Source organism: Ailuropoda melanoleuca, chromosome 2 (assembly GCF_002007445.2).
Source record: "Ailuropoda melanoleuca isolate Jingjing chromosome 2, ASM200744v2, whole genome shotgun sequence".
NCBI lineage: Eukaryota > Metazoa > Chordata > Mammalia > Carnivora > Ursidae > Ailuropoda > Ailuropoda melanoleuca.
In genome coordinates, this window is record NC_048219.1 from 18,790,685 (window position 1) to 18,813,533 (window position 22,849).

General features: G+C 50.1%; 2 protein-coding genes across 4 annotated transcripts in view; both read right to left on the reverse strand.

The window, feature by feature from the left end:
* Nucleotides 1-621: 621 nt before the first annotated feature.
* Nucleotides 622-11,612, reverse strand: GUCA2A (guanylate cyclase activator 2A). The gene is made up of 5 exons (XM_019808092.2): nucleotides 8,256-11,612; nucleotides 6,503-6,745; nucleotides 1,814-5,210; nucleotides 1,113-1,308; nucleotides 622-838 (listed from the first exon to the last, which is right to left on the reverse strand). The coding sequence occupies exons 3-5, from the start codon at nucleotides 1,886-1,888 to the stop codon at nucleotides 774-776; spliced, it is 336 nt and encodes a 111-aa protein (XP_019663651.1). The 5' UTR covers nucleotides 1,889-5,210; nucleotides 6,503-6,745; nucleotides 8,256-11,612; the 3' UTR covers nucleotides 622-773.
* A 662-nt stretch (nucleotides 11,613-12,274) lies between these two features.
* Nucleotides 12,275-22,849, reverse strand: part of FOXJ3 (forkhead box J3) — a 122,774-nt gene continuing 112,199 nt past the window's right edge. For all 3 annotated transcript variants that reach the window (XM_034650376.1, XM_011234972.2, XM_011234971.2), the window contains 2 exons: nucleotides 17,301-17,408; nucleotides 12,275-15,295 (listed from right to left, as the gene is read on the reverse strand). In XM_034650376.1, the coding sequence (XP_034506267.1) occupies nucleotides 15,180-15,295; nucleotides 17,301-17,408 (224 nt within the window). In that variant the 3' untranslated portion in view covers nucleotides 12,275-15,179. The remainder of the gene's footprint in view (nucleotides 15,296-17,300; nucleotides 17,409-22,849) is intronic.

A 22,849-nucleotide genomic window follows, 5' to 3' on the forward strand; every position in this document is an offset into this window, starting at 1 on the left:
GCACAGAAACCCTTATGGCACAGTGAGGCCGGAGCCCTGCGAGGGGTGCAGCTGATCAAAGTGCCCACAGAGCCCCGGGGACAGAGTGGGAGCTGGAAGACCCCCTCCCCCCGGAGGGAGAGGCTTCTGAGGAGAGGCCGTGGGAGCGCAGCCTTGGGGTCTCAGTGGGGGTCTATGGGGGGGTGTGGGAAGAGGAGCCGAGCATAGGCCAGGGGGGCAGAGGGAATGGTGAGGGCCTTGGCTTGAGCTGTGGCCCCGGGGGAGGGCGGGAGGCTAGGCTGCGGTGGTCAGTGGGGGCCAGGGCCTGAGGAACCCAGAGCACTGCCGAGCGGGGGGCCCGCTCCAGCCACGTGGGGGGCCTGCACGCCCGCAGGACGCCTGTGCTCGCCCGGGGCTCAGCGGCTCCGCGCCCGCTGCAGATGTGACAGAAAAGCGGGCGGTCCACCTCCCCCCCGGGGCTCTGGAGGTTGGGGTCCCCTCCGTGCGTGGGGGGGAGCTTTCCAGGGGGCGGCCCACTAAACTCTGAGCTTGCAGGAGCAGGGGAGGCACCCTCATAAAGCTGGCCTACAAGTCCACCGACGAAGGCAGGCAGGCAGGAGGCCACACCAGGAGGACTCTGGGAACTGGTTTATTAGCTGAGGCTTGGAGAGGATCTTGGGAAACACCTGCAGCTCGGAGGGGCAGCCCCTCTTGACTCCTCCCCTGGAGGCCCGGCGGGCGGGGCTGCGAGCTGCGGCGGGCGAGCCGGCTGTCCTAGGCCGTCCTGGGCTGTCCTAGCATCCGGCGCAGGCGGCGAAGGCACAGATCTCGCAGACGCTCGGGTCCTCGGCGATGGCCTCTGCGCGGGAGAGATGGGGCGCCCAGAGAGTCAGAGCCTCCCCTTCCCTCGCGCCAGAGCTTGGACATCGGCCCCTGAGTCCCCAGGGCAAACGCAGGCCTGTCCCTCGCAGCCGCGGTCTCTCCGCCCCAAACGGGTACCGCTCGAGCCAGCCAGCCAGAGCGGGGATCCCACCCAGAAGGAGCGGGAGCTAAGGCCCGAGGGACCGGCAGACCCACCAATCAGAGCACACCTCCGCTCCCGGGCCCCGCCCACCAGGGAGGAGGCTGCCCACCCAGCCTGAGGAGGATGTCCTGGGCATCGGTCTCCTTGCAGAGAGGCCTGAGTTCCGCGGGAAACTTCAGGTGGCTGCAGACTCGGGGAGCCGCGGGCCCAGCACTCTTCCTGCCCTTCCAGATGCTGGGCTCCTGGAGCTCCCGGAGGTCCTTGAGCTTCTTCACTGAGTCCAGAGGAAAAGAGAACTTTCCATCCTGAGGGAGACATGTCCAGAGCGTGAGGTCAGGCCGCAGCTCGCTCCAGGGTGCCCGCGTGATTCCCAGGACCCAGGCCCGGGGCTCTGGCTGCGGACAGGACTGAGGAGTCGGGTCTAGAACTGAAGCTAGCTCTTCACGTCCCAGCCATGTGCCTAGGGCCGGTTACACAACTGCTCCGAGGCTAACTCCTCAGAAAAATGGGACTAACAATCCCATTTTCCCAGCGTGATCGGGGGGCCTCCCTTGAGGGGCCAGGCTCACGGCAAGCACTCAGTAAATTGGCGAATCACCTCCGTTTCCCAAATGGTTATTTCTCTTCTCCCTTCCAAGTTGGAAAGGGAAGGAGTGGGAGGCAGGGCTGGGAGACAGATACCTGAGAAAGAGCCACACCTGAGACACGCCCTCTGCTCCAGCCCCAAGGAGGGAGTGCTCTCTCAGGGCACAGGGCCTGGGCACTGGGGGCAGAGGGCCAGCTGGGCCAGGGGAGGGACAGAGGATTTACCTGCACGGTGACTCCCCCTGCCAGGACAGCCCAGCCCCCGAGGAGGCACAGTGCACAGAAGAGGAAGGTGTTCATGGCAGCAGTGCCCAAGAGGGAGGAGTGGTTGGTTCTGGGTGCCAGAGGGAAACAGTGGGACTTTTAATGAGGGCAGGGTTACTGAGTAACCAGGGGGGCTTATCAGCATCTCATCGGCTTGCCTGTCAACTCAGGCCTAATCAGATAAGGCTTGAGACAGCCCCGGCAGATAAGAGATCAGTCCGGGAGCCCAGCAAGAGCCCTGGCCCCTCCCTGGGCTCCCACTTTAACCCCCAGCCAGGCTAGGTCCTGTGTTCCTTAACCAACCACACACACTCACTGACACCTGCCCTAGGCCAAGCCCGGTGCTGGGGTGGGGCTGCAGACAAGGCAGGGTGACTAGGGGAGTGGGGGTGGATGGAGGAGCCATCCCACACAGCCCAGGGGCAGGGAGTTCAGGAAGATTTCCGAAAGATGCTTGTGCCAGCACTGAGTTCTGGAGAATGGGTAGAATTTTCTTAGAAAAGGGGCCAGGAATAGGCCATTTCTTGCAGAGGACACTACATGTGGGACAAGCAGGTCAATAGGTCTGGAATATTCAGGGAAATGTGAGTAATTCAGCCTAGGGGGAGAGGGGGTTCCAAGGGGGCTGACGAGAGATGAGTTGTAGACCAAGGGAAGTACTAGGTTTGGCCACTATGACTTTGAGGAAGGACTCTGCTCTGATGTCCCACGGGCCTGGGTTCAAGTCTTACCTACTGCATGATTTTCATGTGTGTGAACTTGGGGCAACTTGTTTCTCCTCTCTGAGCCTTAGCACCCCTTGTGGACCGGTACTACTAGTAACACCTACCTTGTGGGCGTATTCTGAGGATTAGATGATGTTGTAAGAATGCTTAGCTCAGTGCCTGGTACACAGAAAGCACTCAGTGAAAGGTCATCCCATTATTATGATTTTTATCAATAGCAGCAGCAGCTTCTGGTCCCCATTGACCACTCTGTTGGCCACCTGCCCATCTCAGCCACAGCCTGTTCTCACCTGGTGCTGACCTTGCCTGTCCTTCAGCCTTAGATTGTCCGAGAATGAACTCCTCCCCTCTCCTTCCCGATGCCCTTGCCCCTGCTCTCCTAACCTCCTCAGTCCTGCTGTTTCTGCCTTCCAACTACCACCTCCCCCACACCTGTGCCCTCCTCTTCTGCTCCCCTTCTTCCCCAGCTAGACCAGCCTAATCTCCCCACCCTGACCTTTCTGACCAGGCTCACCTCCTCCACCCTTCCTGAACATGCTTCCGTGCCTTGGAACATGCTGTTTTATCTGCCTGGAAGGCTTTTCCATCCTTGTCACTAGGTGAACTCCTACTCAAACTTTAAGGCCCAGACCAAATAACCCCACTGTATCCCCAGTGAAAAAAACTCTCTTAGTTCCCATAGAACCAGATACACTCCCTTACTGGGGAGCTTGTTGGGTAGGATTACTTGGGTGTGTGCTTCTGCCCCTCTAGACTCAGACCCTCTGGCTTAGGGCCTGTTTCTTGTGTTCTGTTGTGAGCAAGGCCCCCAGACACAGAAGAAGGAACGCCCTGGGAGTTCCATTGTCCTGATCTACACACAAACCAGGCAGAAGCCAGGACGGCTTTCAGGAAGGGGACAGGGGCAGGAATCCCTGGGTGGAGAGAGTTGGTACTGAAGAAGGAACTGGGGGAGCAGAGCCTGACAGGGGGGAACTACAAAGGGGTCCGGCCCAAGGCCAGGGTGGGGGGGGGCCCGGCAGGAAACACTGGCTCCCCCTGCCTTCCCAGGCCAGTCCTCAGAGCTGGACTGGACTTCCCTCCCCTCTCCTGTGTGTGTGTGTGTGTGTGTGTGTGTGTGTGTGCACGCTGAGGGGTGTGTGCATGTGTGTGCACGCACGTTGAAGGGTGTGTGTGTGTGTGTGTGTGTGCCCACACTGGGGTCTCCACATCCAGTCCAGCCACATGGTGGCCTCTGCTCGAGGAGCGCTGGGTGGGAGTGCGCACTGGGGGAGGGGGAGGGACAGGATAGGCTCTGGCAGGTTGTGGATGGAGTCCGGGTTGAAGGGGAGGCCAGACATTTGCATAAGGGTCAGGTGTGCTGTGATTGGGATGGAGGTGAGCACCAGGTAGGGGTCGGTACCGGTACCGCTGAGGTTGGCCCTGGCGCTGAACTGGGGTGGGTGGAGTCGAGCTGGGTCAAGGTGAAAGCTGGCTAGGGTCAGCCTGAGGTTCTGTTTGGGGTTGGGGCTAAGCTGGGGCAAGACGCAGGAGCAGTCAGTGGTAGGAGTTTAGATCAGGCCTCGAAGTGGGGTTTGAGTCCGGGGCAGGGTTAGAATGGCGCTGAGGGCAGGACTGGGGTGTCAGGGTTAGGTTTGGAACCCAGAGCTGCAGGGATTGGGTTGATGTTGGGATTGCAAAGGATGCGGAGGCTGCGAGGATCGGGTTTCGGATCAAGGTTGGGTAAATATGGGGCTCAAGCAAGATGAAATACAGCTGAGTATTCAGGAGGGGGCTTGGGTGGGGCTGCTGTGGGCTGCAAGAGCCCTGTTTCTGGCTGGCTTTGGTTTTCGGTCTTTCCCCTCCCCAGGTTCAGAGGGACTGGGGGGGCTTTGATTCCTCAAGGCTCCTTCTCCCTAGCCGCCTAGCCAGGGCCTACCTGGTACGAGGCAGAACTGGGACAGGTGGGGGTTACGGGGAGTGAGTTGTCCATGCTGTGGGAAAGAGGAAATGGCTCCGAGGCCTCACACCTTTGGGCCCTGCCCTAACTCCACCTCTGACGTCTGCCCTGGGAAATGGGAACCAACTCCCCTTCCCGTACCCTCACAATTCCCGGCCCAGCCCCGGCCCAGGTGTGAGTTCAGGCCCCCTCCCTGAGCTCCTGTGTTGAAGTGGCTGGGTGCTGGATCTTGGGGCCCTTCCAGAACCCCAGGTCCACACCCGAGTCCTGAGGCATTGGTCCCCGGGACCCCCACACGCCTCTTCATTCCTTTTGGGCAGCAGGTGGGGCTGCGATTGCTGGGCTTCCCGCATCCAAGGCCACCTCTTCTGGCAAACCCTCGCTCCTCTGTAGCCTTCCAGGCCATGCCACCGCTTCCACCCGCCGCCCCACCTAAAAACCCACCAGCGGCTGCCACAGACCTTCAGAAGAAAGCCCAGACCCCCTGGCCTGGCATTCAAGGCCCTTCCTGGTTAGTCCCTGCTCACCCTTCCACCAGGATCCCAAAAGCGCCCCTAAGAGTGAACCAGGAAGAAGGGCCCAGACCTGTTGTAGGTGACGGAGCTCTAGCTCTGAAGGGAGACAGCCCTGGGTCAGAGTCCCAGCTCCTTCAGTGACCAGCTGCGTGGCCTTTCTCAGACTCCAGTTTCCCCATCTGAAAAACGGAGACAAGAACTACATTGTGAATTTCAGATTGTCTAGAAAAATTTCCTCCCTGACGCCCAGCTCCAGCAAGCCTGGCCTAAGACATTCTCCACCTCCTCTGGGCTTCACCAGCCTCAGACATTTTCCTCCGTAAACCTTGCCAAACTACCTGTCTTGCCCACTTTCCTATGAGTTCCTGAAAGCAGAGGCTGCGTCATGCTCCGCTGTGACCCCAGGACCCATACAAGCCTGGCACTTAGTGGCTGCTGCTGAGTCCTTAGGGCATCAGCAAAGCCGTGCTATCTGCAACAACCCTAACACTCACTATGGATCGAGGGCGTTACAGTATGGAAACCGGCCACCCCTCACCCCAACACCAGCAGCTGCTGAGGCTCCCCCTGCATTGGGATGGGGGTGCTCTGGTCCCTGTGAGGATGCCTGATGCTATTCCTTTTGGCCCAGAAGTTAACCCTTGGGTTCACGCGACCTCAGCATGGTTCCAACGTGCATGGTAAAGTTGGGTTCACTGGGGCCCAGTCCCCCCCCCCAAGGGTGGGCTCTGTTTCCTGCCGGGCCGGAGGCCCCAGCTGACCCCAGTAGGAAAGGCCGGAAATGGAGCCCAAGAGGGAGTCTAGAGACTTCCAAGCTGACCTGTGTGACCTTGAGGAGGGAAGGTGTGGCTCCCATCTCACAGCCTCCCCATCCTGCTCGTAAACAAGTCCTGGAGAGTAACAGCTCGGGTTCCTCTAAGAGCCCTGAACTGCCTGAGGAAGACTTGCAGTGTGTGCGAACCTCTTAACAGCTCTGGGCATATGTAAGAAATAACCGTAGAATCCCATTTTATTGACGGCTAAACTGAAGCTCAGAAGCCCAGAGATTAAGAGACCATGACTTTCTCAAGGGTGCATAATACACAGAGGCCAGGTACAGTTGTATTGGTAGTGCACTGCACCGGGCACCCGGCCAACAGAGAGGACCAGTATGGACACAAGCCATGTGGCTACCTAGGCCTAGGGGAAGGCACCACTTTGCACATTTGTTGCCAGGTGCCCTGGGCAGCAGCTGCAGTCACAAAGCTGAAAATTACAGAACAGAAGGCAGTTCTCACAAATTCCAAAGAAGAGCTTAAACATCTGCTCGGTCCATACGTCCTGCAGTATCTTCCTGGCCCCAGACTGCCATCTTTAAGGAAGGGGAAGGAGAAAGGGGCAGCTGCTGCATCAGACTCCATGAAGTAGGCACATGATGCCCATTTTACAGAGGAGGAAACAGAGGCTCTCAGAAGACAGTGCCCAACATTACCCAGAAAATGATTGCTGAGTTGGAATTTGAAGCCTATTGGCTTGATCCAAGTCCAGGCTGGGCTGGAGGGCGTCCTCTCCTCCCCCACGCTCCAGGGCACAGTTGGCTTTTCATGTCACAGCCTTGTGGCCTGGCCAGGATGAGGCCGTGGTGGTGCTCCATTCACCAGCAGCTGCCTCCTGTTCCCCCAGCCTTCAGTCTGCTGCGGGCGTTGGCCACGGAGACACCCTACCTCCCCGAAGACTGTCAGGAAGAAAGGAGACACAGCTGGAGCTCTGGCCACGTGCCCCAGAGGCCACAGGCCTAGAGGGAGGACAGGACACGCGGGAAGCAGACTGAGAGCCATGAGAGAAGATCCCGTGGGGCCAGGCCTGAGAACGCTTGCCAGACGAGTTGGCATTTGAGCTGGGCCTTGATCAACGGGCAGATTTGGACCCACCGAGTTGGGGGCTGTGGGGCAAAGGCACGGCAGCGGGAAGCACAGAGGGGAAGGGAGTGGGGGCGGGGGGCTGAGGCAGAGAATGCGTCAAGAGGTGCTTGGGCAACAGCCGGGGAAGGAGGCTTGAAATACCGGGCTAGGGGGTTCTGCCGTCCACCTCGAGACAGTGCGAAGCCTGTGGGAGCAGGGGAAGACCGTGGGAAGAGCACCGCTTTCAAAGGACCACTGTGGCCCTAGGGGAGGGAGTGGACTGCCCAGGTAGGGCTGCCGCACCAGACCTGCCGCAAAGGGAGGTTCCACCCCGCCAGTGCTCCGGGAGGGCAAGGACGTGTGCAGGAGTCAGCCGGTCTGGGCAGCACAGCGAGAGGCTGCACGTGCGAGGGGAGGCGGGCAGGGCAGTCCCGGGGACTAGGTGTGCCAGGGCCCGTGCGGCTGCCTTCCATCTGACTTCTCCTGGACGATCTCATCAACACTTTGAGGTAAGGCATTCCATCTCCATTTTACAGATAAGGAAACTGAGGTCAGAGAGGACGTCTTGCCGGGATGGAATTGCAGCTTCTCCTGACTGCAGAGTCCGTGTTCTCTCCATTGACTACTGTGTTTCTCGGGCTTTTGGGGCCTACAGGGGACATGCTCAGCCACAGGCTGGCTGCTCAGGAGAGACCAGCTTCTGGCCCGGCCTGGAAGCTCTGCGTGGGGCCGGCTGGGGGGTGGGGGCTGCCTGGGGGCGGGAGCGAATGGAGCTAGATCAGGGAAACAGCTCAGATCGGTAGGGAGGAGACGNTGCTCAGGAGAGACCAGCTTCTGGCCCGGCCTGGAAGCTCTGCGTGGGGCCGGCTGGGGGCTGCCTGGGGGCGGGAGCGAATGGAGCTAGATCAGGGAAACAGCTCAGATCGGTAGGGAGGAGACGCCACAGATGAGAAAAGGGGAAGAAGTCACGTGTATGGCACCCACAGTCCCCAACCCTGACAGCGCTTGGGAACCTAGTTCTCTCCCAGGACATGGGCCCCCAGGCCATGGGCCCTTGGGGAGATCCAAGCGGCTAAGAAGGCTCAGAAGGGAGGAGGGAGGCGGAATTCGAGCGAGGAGTTACCTTCACCAGCCCCAGCAGGCTCTCTCTTTCGTGGCTGACGAGCCCCCCCACACACACACAGAGGCACCGTCACACAAGCACTCGCTCACGTATAGTCACACACACACAGAAGGCCCCGTGGGCACCATCAGACAGGCACATGGCCATCTGCTGTCACCCGTCACCCAGCAACGGGACTTCCAAATACCCCAGAGTCACACAGTGTGTGTGCTTACACTCACACGGAACCAGAGGACTGTTCCCAGGGCGGCCTCTTGCCTGTGAACGTCATCAGACACGGAAAGGGTGGGAAGTGTCCTCAGATGTCTTTATTGCCATTGTCCAGGACGGGAAGTTGCCTCTCTGACCTTCTGGGGCCTGCGTTGAGAGAGGGGCATCTTCACCCTTGGTGACGTCAGCTCAGACCCTGTGCTGGGTGAGGTGGGGCGGGATGGGTGTGGTGATAGCCTTGAGGGAGGTCAAGGGCACCGGGGGAGTTTTGTGGAAGAGCAGGGTACCTCGGTGCGAAGAGCTGGAGGGAGGCGGAGCTGGCTTCCTGATCTGTCACCGGCCTCTCTCACTGGCTGTGACCTTGGGCAGATGACTTCATGTCTCTCAACAGCACTGTCCAGCGGCCTCCAAAGCAGCTGGGGCTGTTAACTTAGATAACGACTCCAAAACTGGGTAGGGGTCTGGCAAATGGCGGCAATAACCACAATGTTTGTGATGGCCACAGGACAGTGTGAGTGCGTGAGAACACCAAAGCCTGATTAGGCTGAGGCAGGGCTGGGAGGGCCACGTATGTGGCTGGCTGGGCCACAGCCCTCTCCACACCTGCCCAAACAATGCCAGCCCCCAGCATCGGCGGCTCCCGGCAAGGCAGAGCCTCAAGACACTCAAAGAGTTTGGGGTTGGAGGTGGGGTGACCTCTCCCACTCTGCCTTGGGAGCCTATAGGGAGACAGCTCTCAGTGGGCCCCACCAGTGTGTTTATTGATGAGAACTAGAGGGCCTCCTTGGCTCCCTCTAGCAACCTCTGATGTGGGAGAAGATTCTGGGGGCTGGCCACTGGGCTCCCTCCCTGTCTTTGGGAGCCCGCAGCCTTAGGGGCTGTGGAGAAAGAGAGCACTGAGGGAGCACAGCCCCCAATGGGAAAGGCGACCTTGGGAACCAGGAAAGGCACACAGCTGGCAGCCCTGTGCCCTCTGGTGGCCTCCGGTGTTCACTGCAGCCTCACCGCTTTGTTCTAAGGCTCCCATGCTCTGCCCCACAGTGGAGGGCACAGGAGGAACTGACATTGTGGTGAAGAGGGCGGCTGGGTGGCCTAAGAATGAATCCCAGCTCTGCTGTCACTGCTGCTGCTGCTATTATGATGATTCTTATTATCACCACCACTTCTGCTGCGTACAAGCTGGAGGACCCTGGGCAAGTGACTCAACTGCTTTCTGGCCCAGAATCTTCATTTACGACACGAGGCTGAGAATACCATCTACCGCACAGCCGTGTAAAGAGTAAATACCGTCTACACGGCGCTTGGGAGAAGTAACGCTAACAAGTAGCACGCCGTAGCTGTCCTTCCGTACCGCCGGGGTCCGCGTTACTTAGGGGCCCTGACTTGGAGGTAGATTCTGGCTCTCCTGCAGCCACCCACCAGGTCTGCGCTCTGCCCACGCTGACTGGTTACACATCATACGTGGAGGGAGACACATAGGGAGGCAGGCTCAAAATCACTCCTGAAAATCCTTTCGGAAGGTACCCGTCTTGGGGATAAAGACACCAAGTCTCAGTAAGGCCACCGTGGCCAGCTTTTCTGATTCTTGGCTATAGCCTGCCTTTGAGGTAGCTAACTTGCACCCAAGGCCCACGTTGCACAGAACACGTGTATCTTTACCCACTGGAGCCATACTCGGCGATGACGCAGGTGCTCATGCAGACAGTACAGGGAAGCAGCGGCCGGTTACGGTCTCAGGTGCGGATCTGTCACCGCACTCTCACAGGGGGCACATACACACCGCAGGCGGGTAATCAGTAACTCCGTGCTCTTTCTGGCCAGCTGCGTACAGGCCTTGGAGCGCTCTGACTGCGCCGTGCGCGCCTCTCTTCCTTAAATGGGGCAGTACAGTACTACAGCACCAGGTTCCTGTGCAGGTCGAGACAGACAATGTGTGTAGAAATTTTAAATTCCTGCCGAGTAGATGACACTCCCCACTCCTCCCCTGGATCTTCCTCTGGATCTGTGACTTTGAGCAAGTCACTCCCCTCTCTGGGTCTGTGCTCTCAACGGCAAAATGCAGGGGCTGTATTAGATGATTCCTAAGGCCCCTCCTGGCTTGAAGCCTTCAAGAGAGTTATGATTCTAGGGAGTTTAGATGTAGTCAAGCCTTACATGAATGCTAACTGATGCTTACGTGGCTTTCACAGGACTGCTTGATCCGGCTGGTAAGGGCACATCTATAAATAGCAGCCCTTTGCACACTGCAACATGTCAAAGCCTTGAGAATTACACCTGCATCTTAATGGTCTTGTTTATTTTCATTTGATTAGCCCAAAGTTGCACTTCAACTGCGCCTGAATCAGCACAAAGGGACCAGATTTAACTCTGCCCTTAACTACAGCCCTTCAGAGGCCCTGCTAATGACCAAAATTCACCTGTAATGGGAGAAAAACAGAGCTCCTCCCTCCAAGAGACACACATAAGCTGGTGGGCAGGCATTACCTCTGGCTTTGGGAAAATTCTCTTTTGGAAGGCAGTGATGTAAAAAGAAATGAGCTTTGGAGTCAGACCCAGACTGAATTATCCCAGGTCCTCTATTAGCTGTGAGAACTTAAGCAAGTTAAACTTTCTGAGCCTCAGTTTCCCCAACGGTAAAACTGCAATAAACAGCTTTTCCTGGCAGTGATGTACGGGTTCAGTTAGAAGCTGCGAGAGGCCCTGGGCAGCATTATGGGATTGGCAGGAAAGCCCTCCCCTTGAGTTAGGCAGACAGCAGCTTCAGATCCACTTCCACCAGTACTGTTGGTCTGCCCAGTGCTTGGCCTCTGAACCTGTTTCCATATCATTCAAGATGGGACCCCACCACTTATAGGAGTGCTGTGCTTGGTTCCTTACCAGCAAGCCATCACTTCTTCCGCTTTGATACCCACCCCTACGCTAGTCTAGCTTCCAAGCCTGGCTCAGAGCAGTGGTATAAATGGAAAAACCTTCACCTGTCTGTCCAGAACCCTTTGAAGACTCAACTTAAGTAGCCCATGCCAGGCTGAGGCCTTCCTGGACCACTGTCTCAGCCCTCACATAACCTAACTCCTCACCATCAGAACCCTGCCTTGCCAGGGTACACCTTCAGAGCAGTTCCCCTGGGCTGTCCCCTGGAGCTGGTGTCTTTGCCTGTCCTGGGTGAAGTCTGCACTCACTAAAGGCAGGAGTTGTGGCTTTCTCCTGAGAAGGCTGACGAGCGTGTGCTCAGCAAACGTTAAGAATACCACGACTGGGGCGCCTGGGTGGCACAGCGGTTACGCGTCTGCCTTCGGCTCAGGGTGTGATCCCGGCGTTCTGGGATCGAGCCCCACATCAGGCTCCTCCGCTGTGAGCCTGCTCCTTCCTCTCCCACTCCCCCTGCTTGTGTTCCCTCTCTCGCTGGTTGTCTCTATCTCTGTCAAATAAATAAATAAAATCTTAAAAAAAAAAAAAAGGAAGCAGCTCCACTTGTACCTTCGGAAGGTAGCTCTCTGGGGAGGCACATCGGGGGCAACAGTGGGGTCAAGGACACGGGTAGGGTAAGGGGATTTCCTGGAAGTAGCAGAGAATGGTGTAAAAGAACAAGACATTGAATCAAATGACCCAGATTCAAACTCCGCTCTGTCACTTCCAATAAAGGATCTGGGTAAGCCACTGTACCTCTGAGCTGTAACCACACTGTATAATGAGGATAACAGTACCTACTTAGCACAGCACCTGGCAGATGCTGAGTACTTTTTCATGTTCCAGGTACTGTTCTAAATGTTTAAATGCATTAGTTAATTTAATCCCACTACAACTCTAGGAGACAGGTATTATTATCCTATTTTGAAGGCACTGCAAACGAAAATGAGGCTCAGAGAAACTAAATTAAGTTCCCCAAGTTCACAGAACTAGTGAGATATTCCTAAAAGCAGCAACAAATGGGACACACTCTCCAAGACCACAAGGACTGTCTGCAAGTTTCTGCCATTGGGACTGACTCCAGTCTTGTTCCCTCAATTGTAGCACATGACACAGGGCCAACTGTTGTTGTAAATAGAGTTACCATAATATATTTATTTTAAGTGCCATTCATGCATATCAGTTCTGGCAGCAACAATCCTAATGACACTTGGGGTATTTCTTTACAGCACTAAACAGTTACAAAGAATGGGTGCCGTTCATCATAGAGGCAAAATATGAAATCGTGCAATAGCAAAACTGTAGAAACATTAAAACACTGACTGTCCAACAGCAGTACAGAGAGCAGATTGTGTTTGCACAAAAAGCCAATGCATTTTCATCACATATATACAATATAGATATGTACACATCACCCTCTGAATGAACAATATCAAAATACTCTATTCCATTTGAAATAATCCCCGGATTGATTCCCTCCCACTTCAAAGGACATCTGAGACATGTATTTACAAGAACACACATGAATACATTTACATTTCAAAAACTGCCACAAATGCCAGTCGGATTATTCTCCTGGACAGAGTACCCCTATTTGATTATATGCATTTATTATTCTTTTCCCAAAAAGTCTTCAGTCAATTTAAGCCCAAAACAGAACTTGCGCGGCATTCACAACTACCAACTGAAAGAGCCACGAGAGGGGAGGCTTCGCACCTCAGCAGGTGCTCTGGTGGCCAGAGCCCACTGAGAAGGCCTGTCTGGGGCCCCAGAGCCGCCCGCGGCTCAAGAGTGTGACGCATCTGAGTGCAGGCTCTGCCTCCAGGGCCATTTGTGGTAAGTTTAAATTCTCGTACAAATATTGATCACTGCAAATCAGTAAATGATTGCCAAATGGTAAATGAGCTTCACAGAATTTGTAAAACCTTCATCAGTGGTTTCTACTCAAATCATTCAAGGTAAGACTGCATTCCAATACCTACATTGTTTAAAGTGCACATTGCTACCCAAGCAATTTAAAGTTTCCAGAACAGCTATTTTGGTATCTAGAAAACAGTGACTTGAGCAGACTATTGAAAATCCCCCCCCCCATTTTTTCAAGTTTTTGCTCTGCAGGCTGCTATCTCATCTTGCTTCTGATCTGTGTAAGAGGGGCCTGTTGGCTGCCTTGCCAGAATCCTCCAATTTTCACTGATCCAAGGGGCTGGAACTGAGCTTCCTCTTTCATGCCAAGCAGGGTCCACACAACAGGAACATAAAGCCCTTCCTTTCTCCCCAACCTCACCAGCCTTTCCTATGGCTGGCTTCCCAGTGATTCATTAAAGGCAACATTCTATTAAAAGAAAAAAAAATACCCACACACACTGACAAACGCTCTCACATACACACATACAGAAACAAAGACGTCTGTTTAGTTCACGTAGAGAACACTCAACCACATTATCACTAAGGCTAATTAAAGTGATTTAAAGCATGGCTGATAGAGACTAGAGAGGCTAAAAAGCAACCAGTAAGCAGTTATTACTCCTTGATTTGATGGAACATATCATTCCCCCATTATAACCGAAAGAAATTCTGCCTTTTTTATGGTCTAAAGAACCAATTCAAAATCTATTCATTTAAAAAAAAAATCTCATTTCTCTTACTTTTATTATAAAACTAAGACAATCAATCCATGCAAAGTAACTATGATACAATATGAAACAAAACAAAAAACTAATAAAAACCCCAATGAGACACACGCATTTCAAAGAAAGTAACCCAAATGTCATGCATACACAGACACACACAACAACAGAAACAGCAGACCACTTAAGGATACTGCACTGAAGACTGAGGCAAATAAAATGTATGTGTGGCTCTATCCTCCTCTCAGTGCTTCCTAAATGGAAAGAGAAGGAGTGAGGAAACTTGTGTTATCAACAGTGCCCTGCTGTTCTATTGCCCAAATGAACTCTGATTCGAATTCCAGAAAAATCCTATTTAGCTAATACATCTCAATCAGCAGGAATGCTAAGAGAGAGAAATATACTCACATGGTAAAAGGAGTGACGATAAAGAGAGTGACACAATCTCTCTGATTGTCTTGTCTGTAAACTCTTAAAAAAAAACCAATTCTGTGCTTTCAGACACCACACTTCTCCTTAATGAACCCAATAGGGGCTGAGCATTCACAGAAGGTAGCAATAAATATTAAAATAACACTTTTGAAAAATAAATACATGAGTGAATATGGAGGCAATGATTTTGTTGAAGAGCCAAGCAATGCCCAGCTGCTAACTGATCAAATACATTTTAGAACTGTTATAATGCAGATTTAGGAAAACAGACATTGACAAGGTACAACATAAACTCCGTAATCCCCCAACCATCAAAACAAATTTGGTCAGTTCTTTAGGCTGCTCAGGAACAACATGCCCCTCTGGATTGTTTGGAGAGCATCAAACTCTGGGTTCTCTGACTTACTGAGTAGAACTCAATACCCACATTTCTGAAAAAGATTAAATAAGAAACTGGGCTTTGAAAAAAATCTATTTCCTTTCAGTTGCCTACATCAGTTAAAAGCGTCCTGCAGAAAATAGCCTAACAAGGAATAAAAACTCACAGTAACTTTCTTTTCAAGACGTAATAACCCAATTAGAAAAATCGAAGCCTTTCAGTAATTTTTGTACATATATTTACACATATGTATCTATAAACTGCTTGCAGCAAAACAGGCTCTGTCTGAAAAATCAGTCTGGCACTTGTGGTCAACATGAAACACAGATAATGCAAAAGCCGTTCACATCACACAACAGTTAGGAGCTACAAAGGGCAGCTGGCAGGGAGACAAACATGTAGTACTTGTTTGGGTCAGATAAAAGCAGTAAGTTATCCAGCTAAAATCTTTTTGATTGTCTTCAAAAGAAATTTTGATAACATCGGTAAAGTGATTAGCAACTCTGTTTTCTCAACTGGATTCTCTTAAACCTTTCCCTTCACTGCACAGAAAGGTGACGCTGGGGTCTGGTGCCTTGCAGAAACAAGCTCTACACAATTGAATCCCAATCAAAGTCATCCTGGATGTCGTCTGGAGGCAGAGAGCGCCGCATCTGGAAGGCTTGGGAAGGCATCATGTGCTGCTGGTTCATGGCTCCGTGATGGCCTGGAAGGAAGGAAGCAATGTCAGCAGAGACTTAGGTAGAGAAGAAAGGAATCAATGAACACCTACTGAGCATTTCCTTTGTGCCAGGCACTCGGTGCCCGTTATCTCCCTAATCCACTCAGAAGCCTTCACCCAGGCGGCTCTCAACCACCCTCACGTTACAGATAACAGAGCTTGGATTTAAGAGAACGGAGCAAGTTACCCAAGGTCATACAAGTAGTAAGGGCGAAGAGATTTGAACTCAGTTCACTTGACTCCAAAACCCACGCCTGTTTTGGTTACACCAGGAGGAAGCAAGGAGAGCATAAAAATGCTAGGGTGCCCAAGTGCTGATGCAACCCTTTCTCTTAGTTTGTCCTGTACCAATACATGTTTCAGTACCATGAACCGGCTCCCATGAGAATGGTAAAAAGAGAATGATGTCAGTGTACCAGTGAAGTCACTCTAGGTCATCCTGAATTCTCACCAGCAAGTTAACTTTTGTGCCACCAAGTAACAGTGCGTGAACACAGAGAACATCAACACAGCTGAGTGCAGGGAGGCCACGGTAGACCAGAGTGGAGAACAGGTTGCCCACCCTCCCACACTCCTCTTCTTAGATTACTGTGGCTGTGTGCAGCTCGTGCTCCCCGATTTTGGTACGTTCTGCCCTTGTCTCCATAGCTTTGACAAACCCCCGTCCAAACCAGACTTTTTTCTCAAGTAATAATCTCTATTTATTTGCAGAATTCATTCTTTTATTAGGAATTAAACATACTCTTTTAATGTTGTGGAATTTTTACTGGATTATTGCGGTTTTGTTTGCTTTGCTTGATCTGATTACAAAGTTTTAAGCAGTCTGCTGCTAATCTCATTTTTCTTATAAGCCCTGTAATTTTTAATGCACCATTTTATAAAATGCTAAGGTTTTCAATATATCACAGTATAGCAGAAATGCCTATGTTTACTTATTTTTTAACTTTTAAATTTCTTACTATGCACCAGGCACTAATTTAAGTGATTTACATCTAATCCTCATTTAATGCTCTTAACAACCCTAGGAGTTAGGCAGTGTTATGAATTCCCTTTAACAGACAAAGAGGTTGAGGTAGGAGGGTTAAGGCAGCTATCAAGTGGCAAAGCACCAAAATGCGAACGCTGGGAATCTGGTTCCAGAGTCTTAACTACCATATCTTGCCACCTACAAGCCCTGGTGAGTGCTGAGAACAAATAACACTTAGTCTTCCCATTCATCAAAGAACAGGTCACTTGGCCCCAGCTCCTCCTTCACTAATACCTGGCAAACACTTCTTTGGGGGTTTTAAATTCACATCTGCACATGACCTTTCTGTTCCCTGAGCAGCCTAAGTGGACGGCAGCATGGTACACGAGAAAAACAACAAACTCTAAATCCAGATATCAAGACTTGAGTCTTGGTTTGGTCACTTAGCAAAACTGGTGGCTCTGGGCAAGTTATCTCCACTCCTGTGCTAGGACTTCCTCATCTAGATCATCCTTAAACCACCTTCCACCTCTAACCATGTGCCTGCCTTTGCTGTCCTGATAACTGTAACTTATTCTGCATTCAAGAACCCAGGGGGGACAGTTTATGAACCAGTGACTCCTGCAACTTACCTCTTCTGTAAGAGACTTCTTCAGAAACTAGAGCTGGAGGGATGCCAGCAGAATAAACGGAGCAGAAAATATACGAGCTAATCAAAGAGAGTTCTTGAAGCCTGCTCAAGTCCCACCAAAGTCAAAAAGCCTCAAAGATACCTAAGACCACAGGACAAGCTCTATGCCCCTGGACCTCTTTAGAGAGGCAGGACAATAATTGGAATCACAGCATCAAAGAGACTCAGGTTATATGGTCCAAACACCAAAGTAACTGTGCAGACTGTCACCCCCATCCTCCCATACCAGGGATTTCACTCCCTCCTGAACAGCCTCGCTCACGCTGGGACAACTAAAGTTTTTTAATATTACACTCTGAGTACCAAATGTAAGACAACACACCCCAAATTACCTGCAATTGTCGTTCCTGGAGTGCTGAGTGCCTGTGGGATGTGAGGGTAACCAGGGGGCGGCATCACTGAAGGAGGGAGATTTTGCCTGGAGTCTATGTACAAATTTCCTATCAGATTGAAAAGCAGAATGAAGGAAAACATACTTACATAAATAAAACAAGTAAAGCACTAAAACCTTAATAAAATTATTACCTAAAACTAAATTAAGCAGGTAAGGTGAGAAAAGAGACAGAAAAAATTACTTCTTTCAGATGCTAATCCCAAAGGTGGTGCCAGGCTGAGTGTGAGAGTACACTGATGCTAATTCTGGCACTGCCTCTTTTCTGTCTGGAAGCCTGCAGTCAGTTGTCTTTCCTGTTGCTGTTACACATAACAGTTCAAAAGCATTTTCATATCTATTTTATCATCTGAGCCTCCCACTCAGTCCAAAATGAGGGCAAAACAGGGATTATCCCCATTTTATGGATGGGGCAACCGAGGCTCAGTAAGACTGAGCTGACGTGCCCAAACACACATCAGTTTGACAGGGTGAGCGCTAGAATCCACTTCTCCTAGATCATAGGTTCTTTCTACTAACCACTGTCCCTCTCTCCTTTTCTCACTTTCAAAGCAGACTTATCTATGTGTGCCCTAGCTGATTAACAAAATGAATGGAGGCACAAAGTGACAGGAAACATTTGCACAAATTTAAAAGAGCTATACCAAGTAAAGGTGATGAAAAATGTATTATTTAGAAGTGTGAAGATGGGAAACAGATTGAATGGCATTTCTGAAGGTTCTTAATATATTTTCGTTGACAGGAACCATTAAGTGTAACAGCTCTAAAATGTCAATTACGCTGCATCCTAATGCAAAGCAGAAAGGGAAGGGAGCAAATACCACATGCCCACCCCCACTTCCTCCTGGGGCAGAAGAACTATAACACGGGCTCACACTGTACGCAACATCTGGAATTCTGGAAAGGCTATTTCTCCCTTAGGTATTCTACTGTGTCACACAAATTACAACTGCATCTAGCAATGCTATAATCAAACTGGAAAACAACCATTTTCCCAGAGGCAACTAAAAAGATACTCAAGGTAGGAACACTTTATTTGGCTACTCACAAGTTTTTACCTGTCACTGGAATGTCAGACTGTCCACGCTTAAAATAGCCTCTGAGACGCCTAATTCAGGCCTACCTCTGTTCATGCAGATGAATAAGACTAGAGAGAAAATGAGACAGAACCAGGAACAGAATCCAGCACTTCTGACTTCCAGCCACTGCTTTCCAAGATGACATGCCTTTTTATAGTGAAGTTTACAGTTAGAACTAAGCTCCTTGACCAATTTACCATACTGAAGATTTAGGAAGAAAAGAGAGAAGAGCTATACTAAGCTGTAGCTCTGGTATAGTCTTAGAGAAAAAAACCCACCCCCAAGTGCTGATCAACCTTCACGTGAGCAGCCAGCACACCTTCCAAAAACTGCAGCAGGCTGGAGGGGCCACGCCACTCTGAATAACAAGCTCACTCGTTTATCAGTGACTTCTCAGCCTGTGTTATAAAATCTTATTAGCTCTCTTTCTACTCATCCGTAAAAGCTCAAATCACAATCAAAAGACAACTGATTTTAATGGAAATTAATTCTGTTTTTATATTTCTTGTTTTCATTTCTGTTTTTTGGCTTAGTAATTCTTACCTTAAAGGGGGAGTGAGGTAACAATTAAAGAAGAATTATGGGAATAAACAAGGATCACAGGAATAAAGGGTCACCCACATTAAACAAATAGCCTAACCTCCTGAAATTGTCACATTCCTAACACTTTTATTTTCATATAGAAATTCTCATTACTCCTCTTTTTTTCTCATGTTCTCATTCTAAACAATGAGAGTCAATCTGGACTTTCTAAACAAGAAATTAATTTCCAGTGTACTTTTCAAGGACTTCTGAGATCCTACAACACTTAGAACATGTAAGTTATGAGAATTTAAAAATCTAATCACACGATGTATTTATTGGAAGTGGACTCTTGTTGAATGACCATTCATTCAAGAAGTTATGTTTGAGGCCTTGCTCTAGGCACTGGATATACAGAAATGAGAAAAAACAAACTCCTTTTTTTTTTTTTTTTTTAAAGTAAGCTCCACACCCAACCTGGGGTTTGAACTCACGACCCCGAGATCAAGAGTCACATGCTCTACCAATGGAGCCAGGCAGACATCCCAACAAACTCCCTCTTTCTGAAGCATACTCTCAGGCTGAGGATGGCAAACAAAGGAACTTAATATGTTATGCACGCTACAGAAAAAAATAAAGCAGGGAGAGGGGACAAGGAATGCTGGACAGTAACTACCGTTTAAACAGAATGCTCAGGAAAGGCATGACTTGAGTAGGTGCTTTTGGAGAAAAAGCTTGAACAAGATTAAAGACATGAGTGAGCCATGTGTCTATCTGGGAGAAGACCACTCTAGACAGAGGAAAAGAACAGATATAAAAAAGACCCTGAGGTAGGTGGAGTGTGCCTGGTATGTTCGAAGGATGGCAAGGAGGCCACTGGTGTGGGAGCAGGGGGCTGAGGGAAGGGGAAAAGGATACAAGGTCAGAGAGTAATGGGGGACCAGACTGTGTGAGGCTATCTAGGCCACAAAAAGAGTCTGGTTTTTACTGAAGAAACTGCGCACCAATGAAGGGTTTTGAGCACAGTGATCAGATTTCTGTGTCTTATAAAAATCCCATTTGTCCTGCAAAGTCCAGCTTCAAGCTGTCTTCCTCTAGGAAGTTTTTCTATCTCCCCAAGAGAGTTAAACCCCATCTCTTACTCCCACTGCTCTATGGCAGAAGCGCAGTCTTCATCACACCAGGCTACGAGCTCCTTGAGATTAGGGGCTATTCGGACTTATTCCTTTATCCCTACTGCCCAATACATAGTCAGGCACAGAAAAAGTTTAAGTATTTGCTGAATGAATGTAAGCCTACCCTAATTTAATGACCTTTAAGCTGGGCCCGCATTAAGAATAGCACAGCTAGAGGACTTAAACATTACTGGACAAGACAAATTGTAAACACAGGTAAAATGATTTAGAAAGGAGACACACCATTTACTGTAACATCCTTTTCTCCTTCCCTTCCCTCTCCCACGCTAACACATTACAACACCTCTAAGGAGCCCAAAGAGGTATTTATCAAAAGGAGAATCTTAAAGACAGAAGTGCCAGGGAAAGTCTGAAGGATATGGAGACTATACTCTGGGACTCAAGATCTACACCCAAATGAACTTTGTAATTTTAGGCAAGTTGCTTTTTCTCTCTGGTCACAGTTTCCTTATCTGTTAGATAAAAGGATAAAATTAACAACTCTCTGAAGTCCCCTCTCATACCCCATTTTGATGGAGTGGCAAAGATGTACTGGGGAATAGAGAGACGGGAAGTGGGATATCTGAATAGATCTGATACAGAAGGATGTGAGAAGGAGAATAAAAGAATGATAGAAAGAGCCTTAGACTTAAAGCAGAAGGAAGCAGGCTGGGCATGTAAAAAACCTGAGTGTCTGTGAGAAGACCTCAGTGCGCACGAGGTGACGAGTACCTGGAGCCCCAGCACTGACCAGAGAGTGTTGACAAAAGCCAACATGACTTGGCAGGCCAAGGCTGGCAAAAGTTCTTTGACCCAGAAGGAAAAGATGAAAGGGGAAGGGAATTGGGAGAGAAATAGACACAAGGAAAAATGATAGGCCTTTTGCCTTTTTAATATGGTAGCACTGAGAATTAAGAATGAGTTGTGGGGACCCTAGAGAAGGAAGGTACTGGCAATAAAAAGGAAAGATGGCAGAAAAAATTAAAAGGATCACAGAGTACCAGATCCAGATAAATCCAGGTCAACGGTCAAAAAGAGATGACCATGGTGACGGCACTGGAGGAGATAATGCTAAGTGAAATAAGTCAAGCAGAGAAAGACAATCATCATATGATTTCTCTCATCTATGGAACATAAGAACTAGGATGATCGGTAGGGGAAGAAAGGGATAAAGAAAAGGGGGGTAATCAGAAGGGGGAATGAAACATGAGAGACTATGGACTATGAGAAACAAACTGAAGACTTCAGAGGGGAGGGGGTGGGGGAATGGGATAGACTGGTGATGGGTAGTAAGGAGGGCACGTATTGCATGGTGCACTGGGTGTTTATACNTGGGACTTTATCAGGATAAAGAGCTTCTGCACAGCCAAGGAAACAGTCAAAAAAACTAAGAGACAGCCCACGGAATGGGAGAATATAACATAATATAATAAAAAAAAAAAAAGACTGGTATCCAACATCTACAAAGAACTTCTCAAACTCAATACGCGAGAAACAAATAAACAAATCATAAAATGGGCAGAAGATATGAACAGACACTTTTCCAATGAAGACATACAAATGGCTAACAGACACATGAAAAAATGTTCAAAATCATTAGCCATCAGGGAAATTCAAATCAAAACCACACTGAGATACCACCTTACGCCAGTTAGAATGGCAAAGATAGACAAGGCAAGAAACAACAATTGTTGGAGAGGATGTGGAGAAAGGGGATCCCTCCTACATTGTTGGTGGGAATGCAAGTTGGTACAGCCACTCTGGAAAACAGTGTGGAGGTCCCTTAAAAAGTTAAAAATTGAACTACCCTATGACCCAGCCATTGCACTACTGGGTGTTTACCCCAAAGATACAGACGTAGTAAAGAGAAGGGCCATATGCACCCCAATGTTCATAGCTGCATTGTCCACAATAGCCAAATCATGGAAGGAGCCGAGATGCCCTTCAACAGATGACTGGATTAAGAAGCTGTGGTCCATATATACAATGGAATATTACTCAGCTATCAGAAAGAACGAATTCTCAACATTTGCTGCAACATGGACGGCACTGGAGGAGATAATGCTAAGTGAAATAAGTCAAGCAGAGAAAGACAATTATCATATGATTTCTCTCATCTATGGAACATAAGAACTAGGATGATCGGTAGGGGAAGAAAGGGATAAAGAAAAGGGGGGTAATCAGAAGGGGGAATGAAACATGAGAGACTATGGACTATGAGAAACAAACTGAAGACTTCAGAGGGGAGGGGGTGGGGGAATGGGATAGACTGGTGATGGGTAGTAAGGAGGGCACGAAAAAAAAAAAAAAAAAAAGAAGAGATGACCATGGAAATCTAGTAACAAAGGGCTTTAAGAAATAACCCATGGGGCGCCTGGGTGGCACAGCGGTTAAGCATCTGCCTTCAGCTCAGGGCGTGATCCCGGTGTTATGGGATCGAGCCCCACATCAGGCTCCTCCACTAAGCCTGCTTCTTCCTCTCCCACTGCCCCTGCTTGTGTTCCCTCTCTCGCTGGCTGTCTCTATCTATGTCAAATAAATAAATAAAAATCTTAAAAAAAAAAAAAAAAAAGAAATAACCCATGATCTCAGTCTAGAAAGAATCCAGAAGAGGTGCTTGGCCACTCTCACATGGGACAGCAGCAGATGGTTAGCGCTTTTTCCATGACCAACAGTGCCAAGTTACAAAACCCGAAGGTATGCTTGGACCTTAC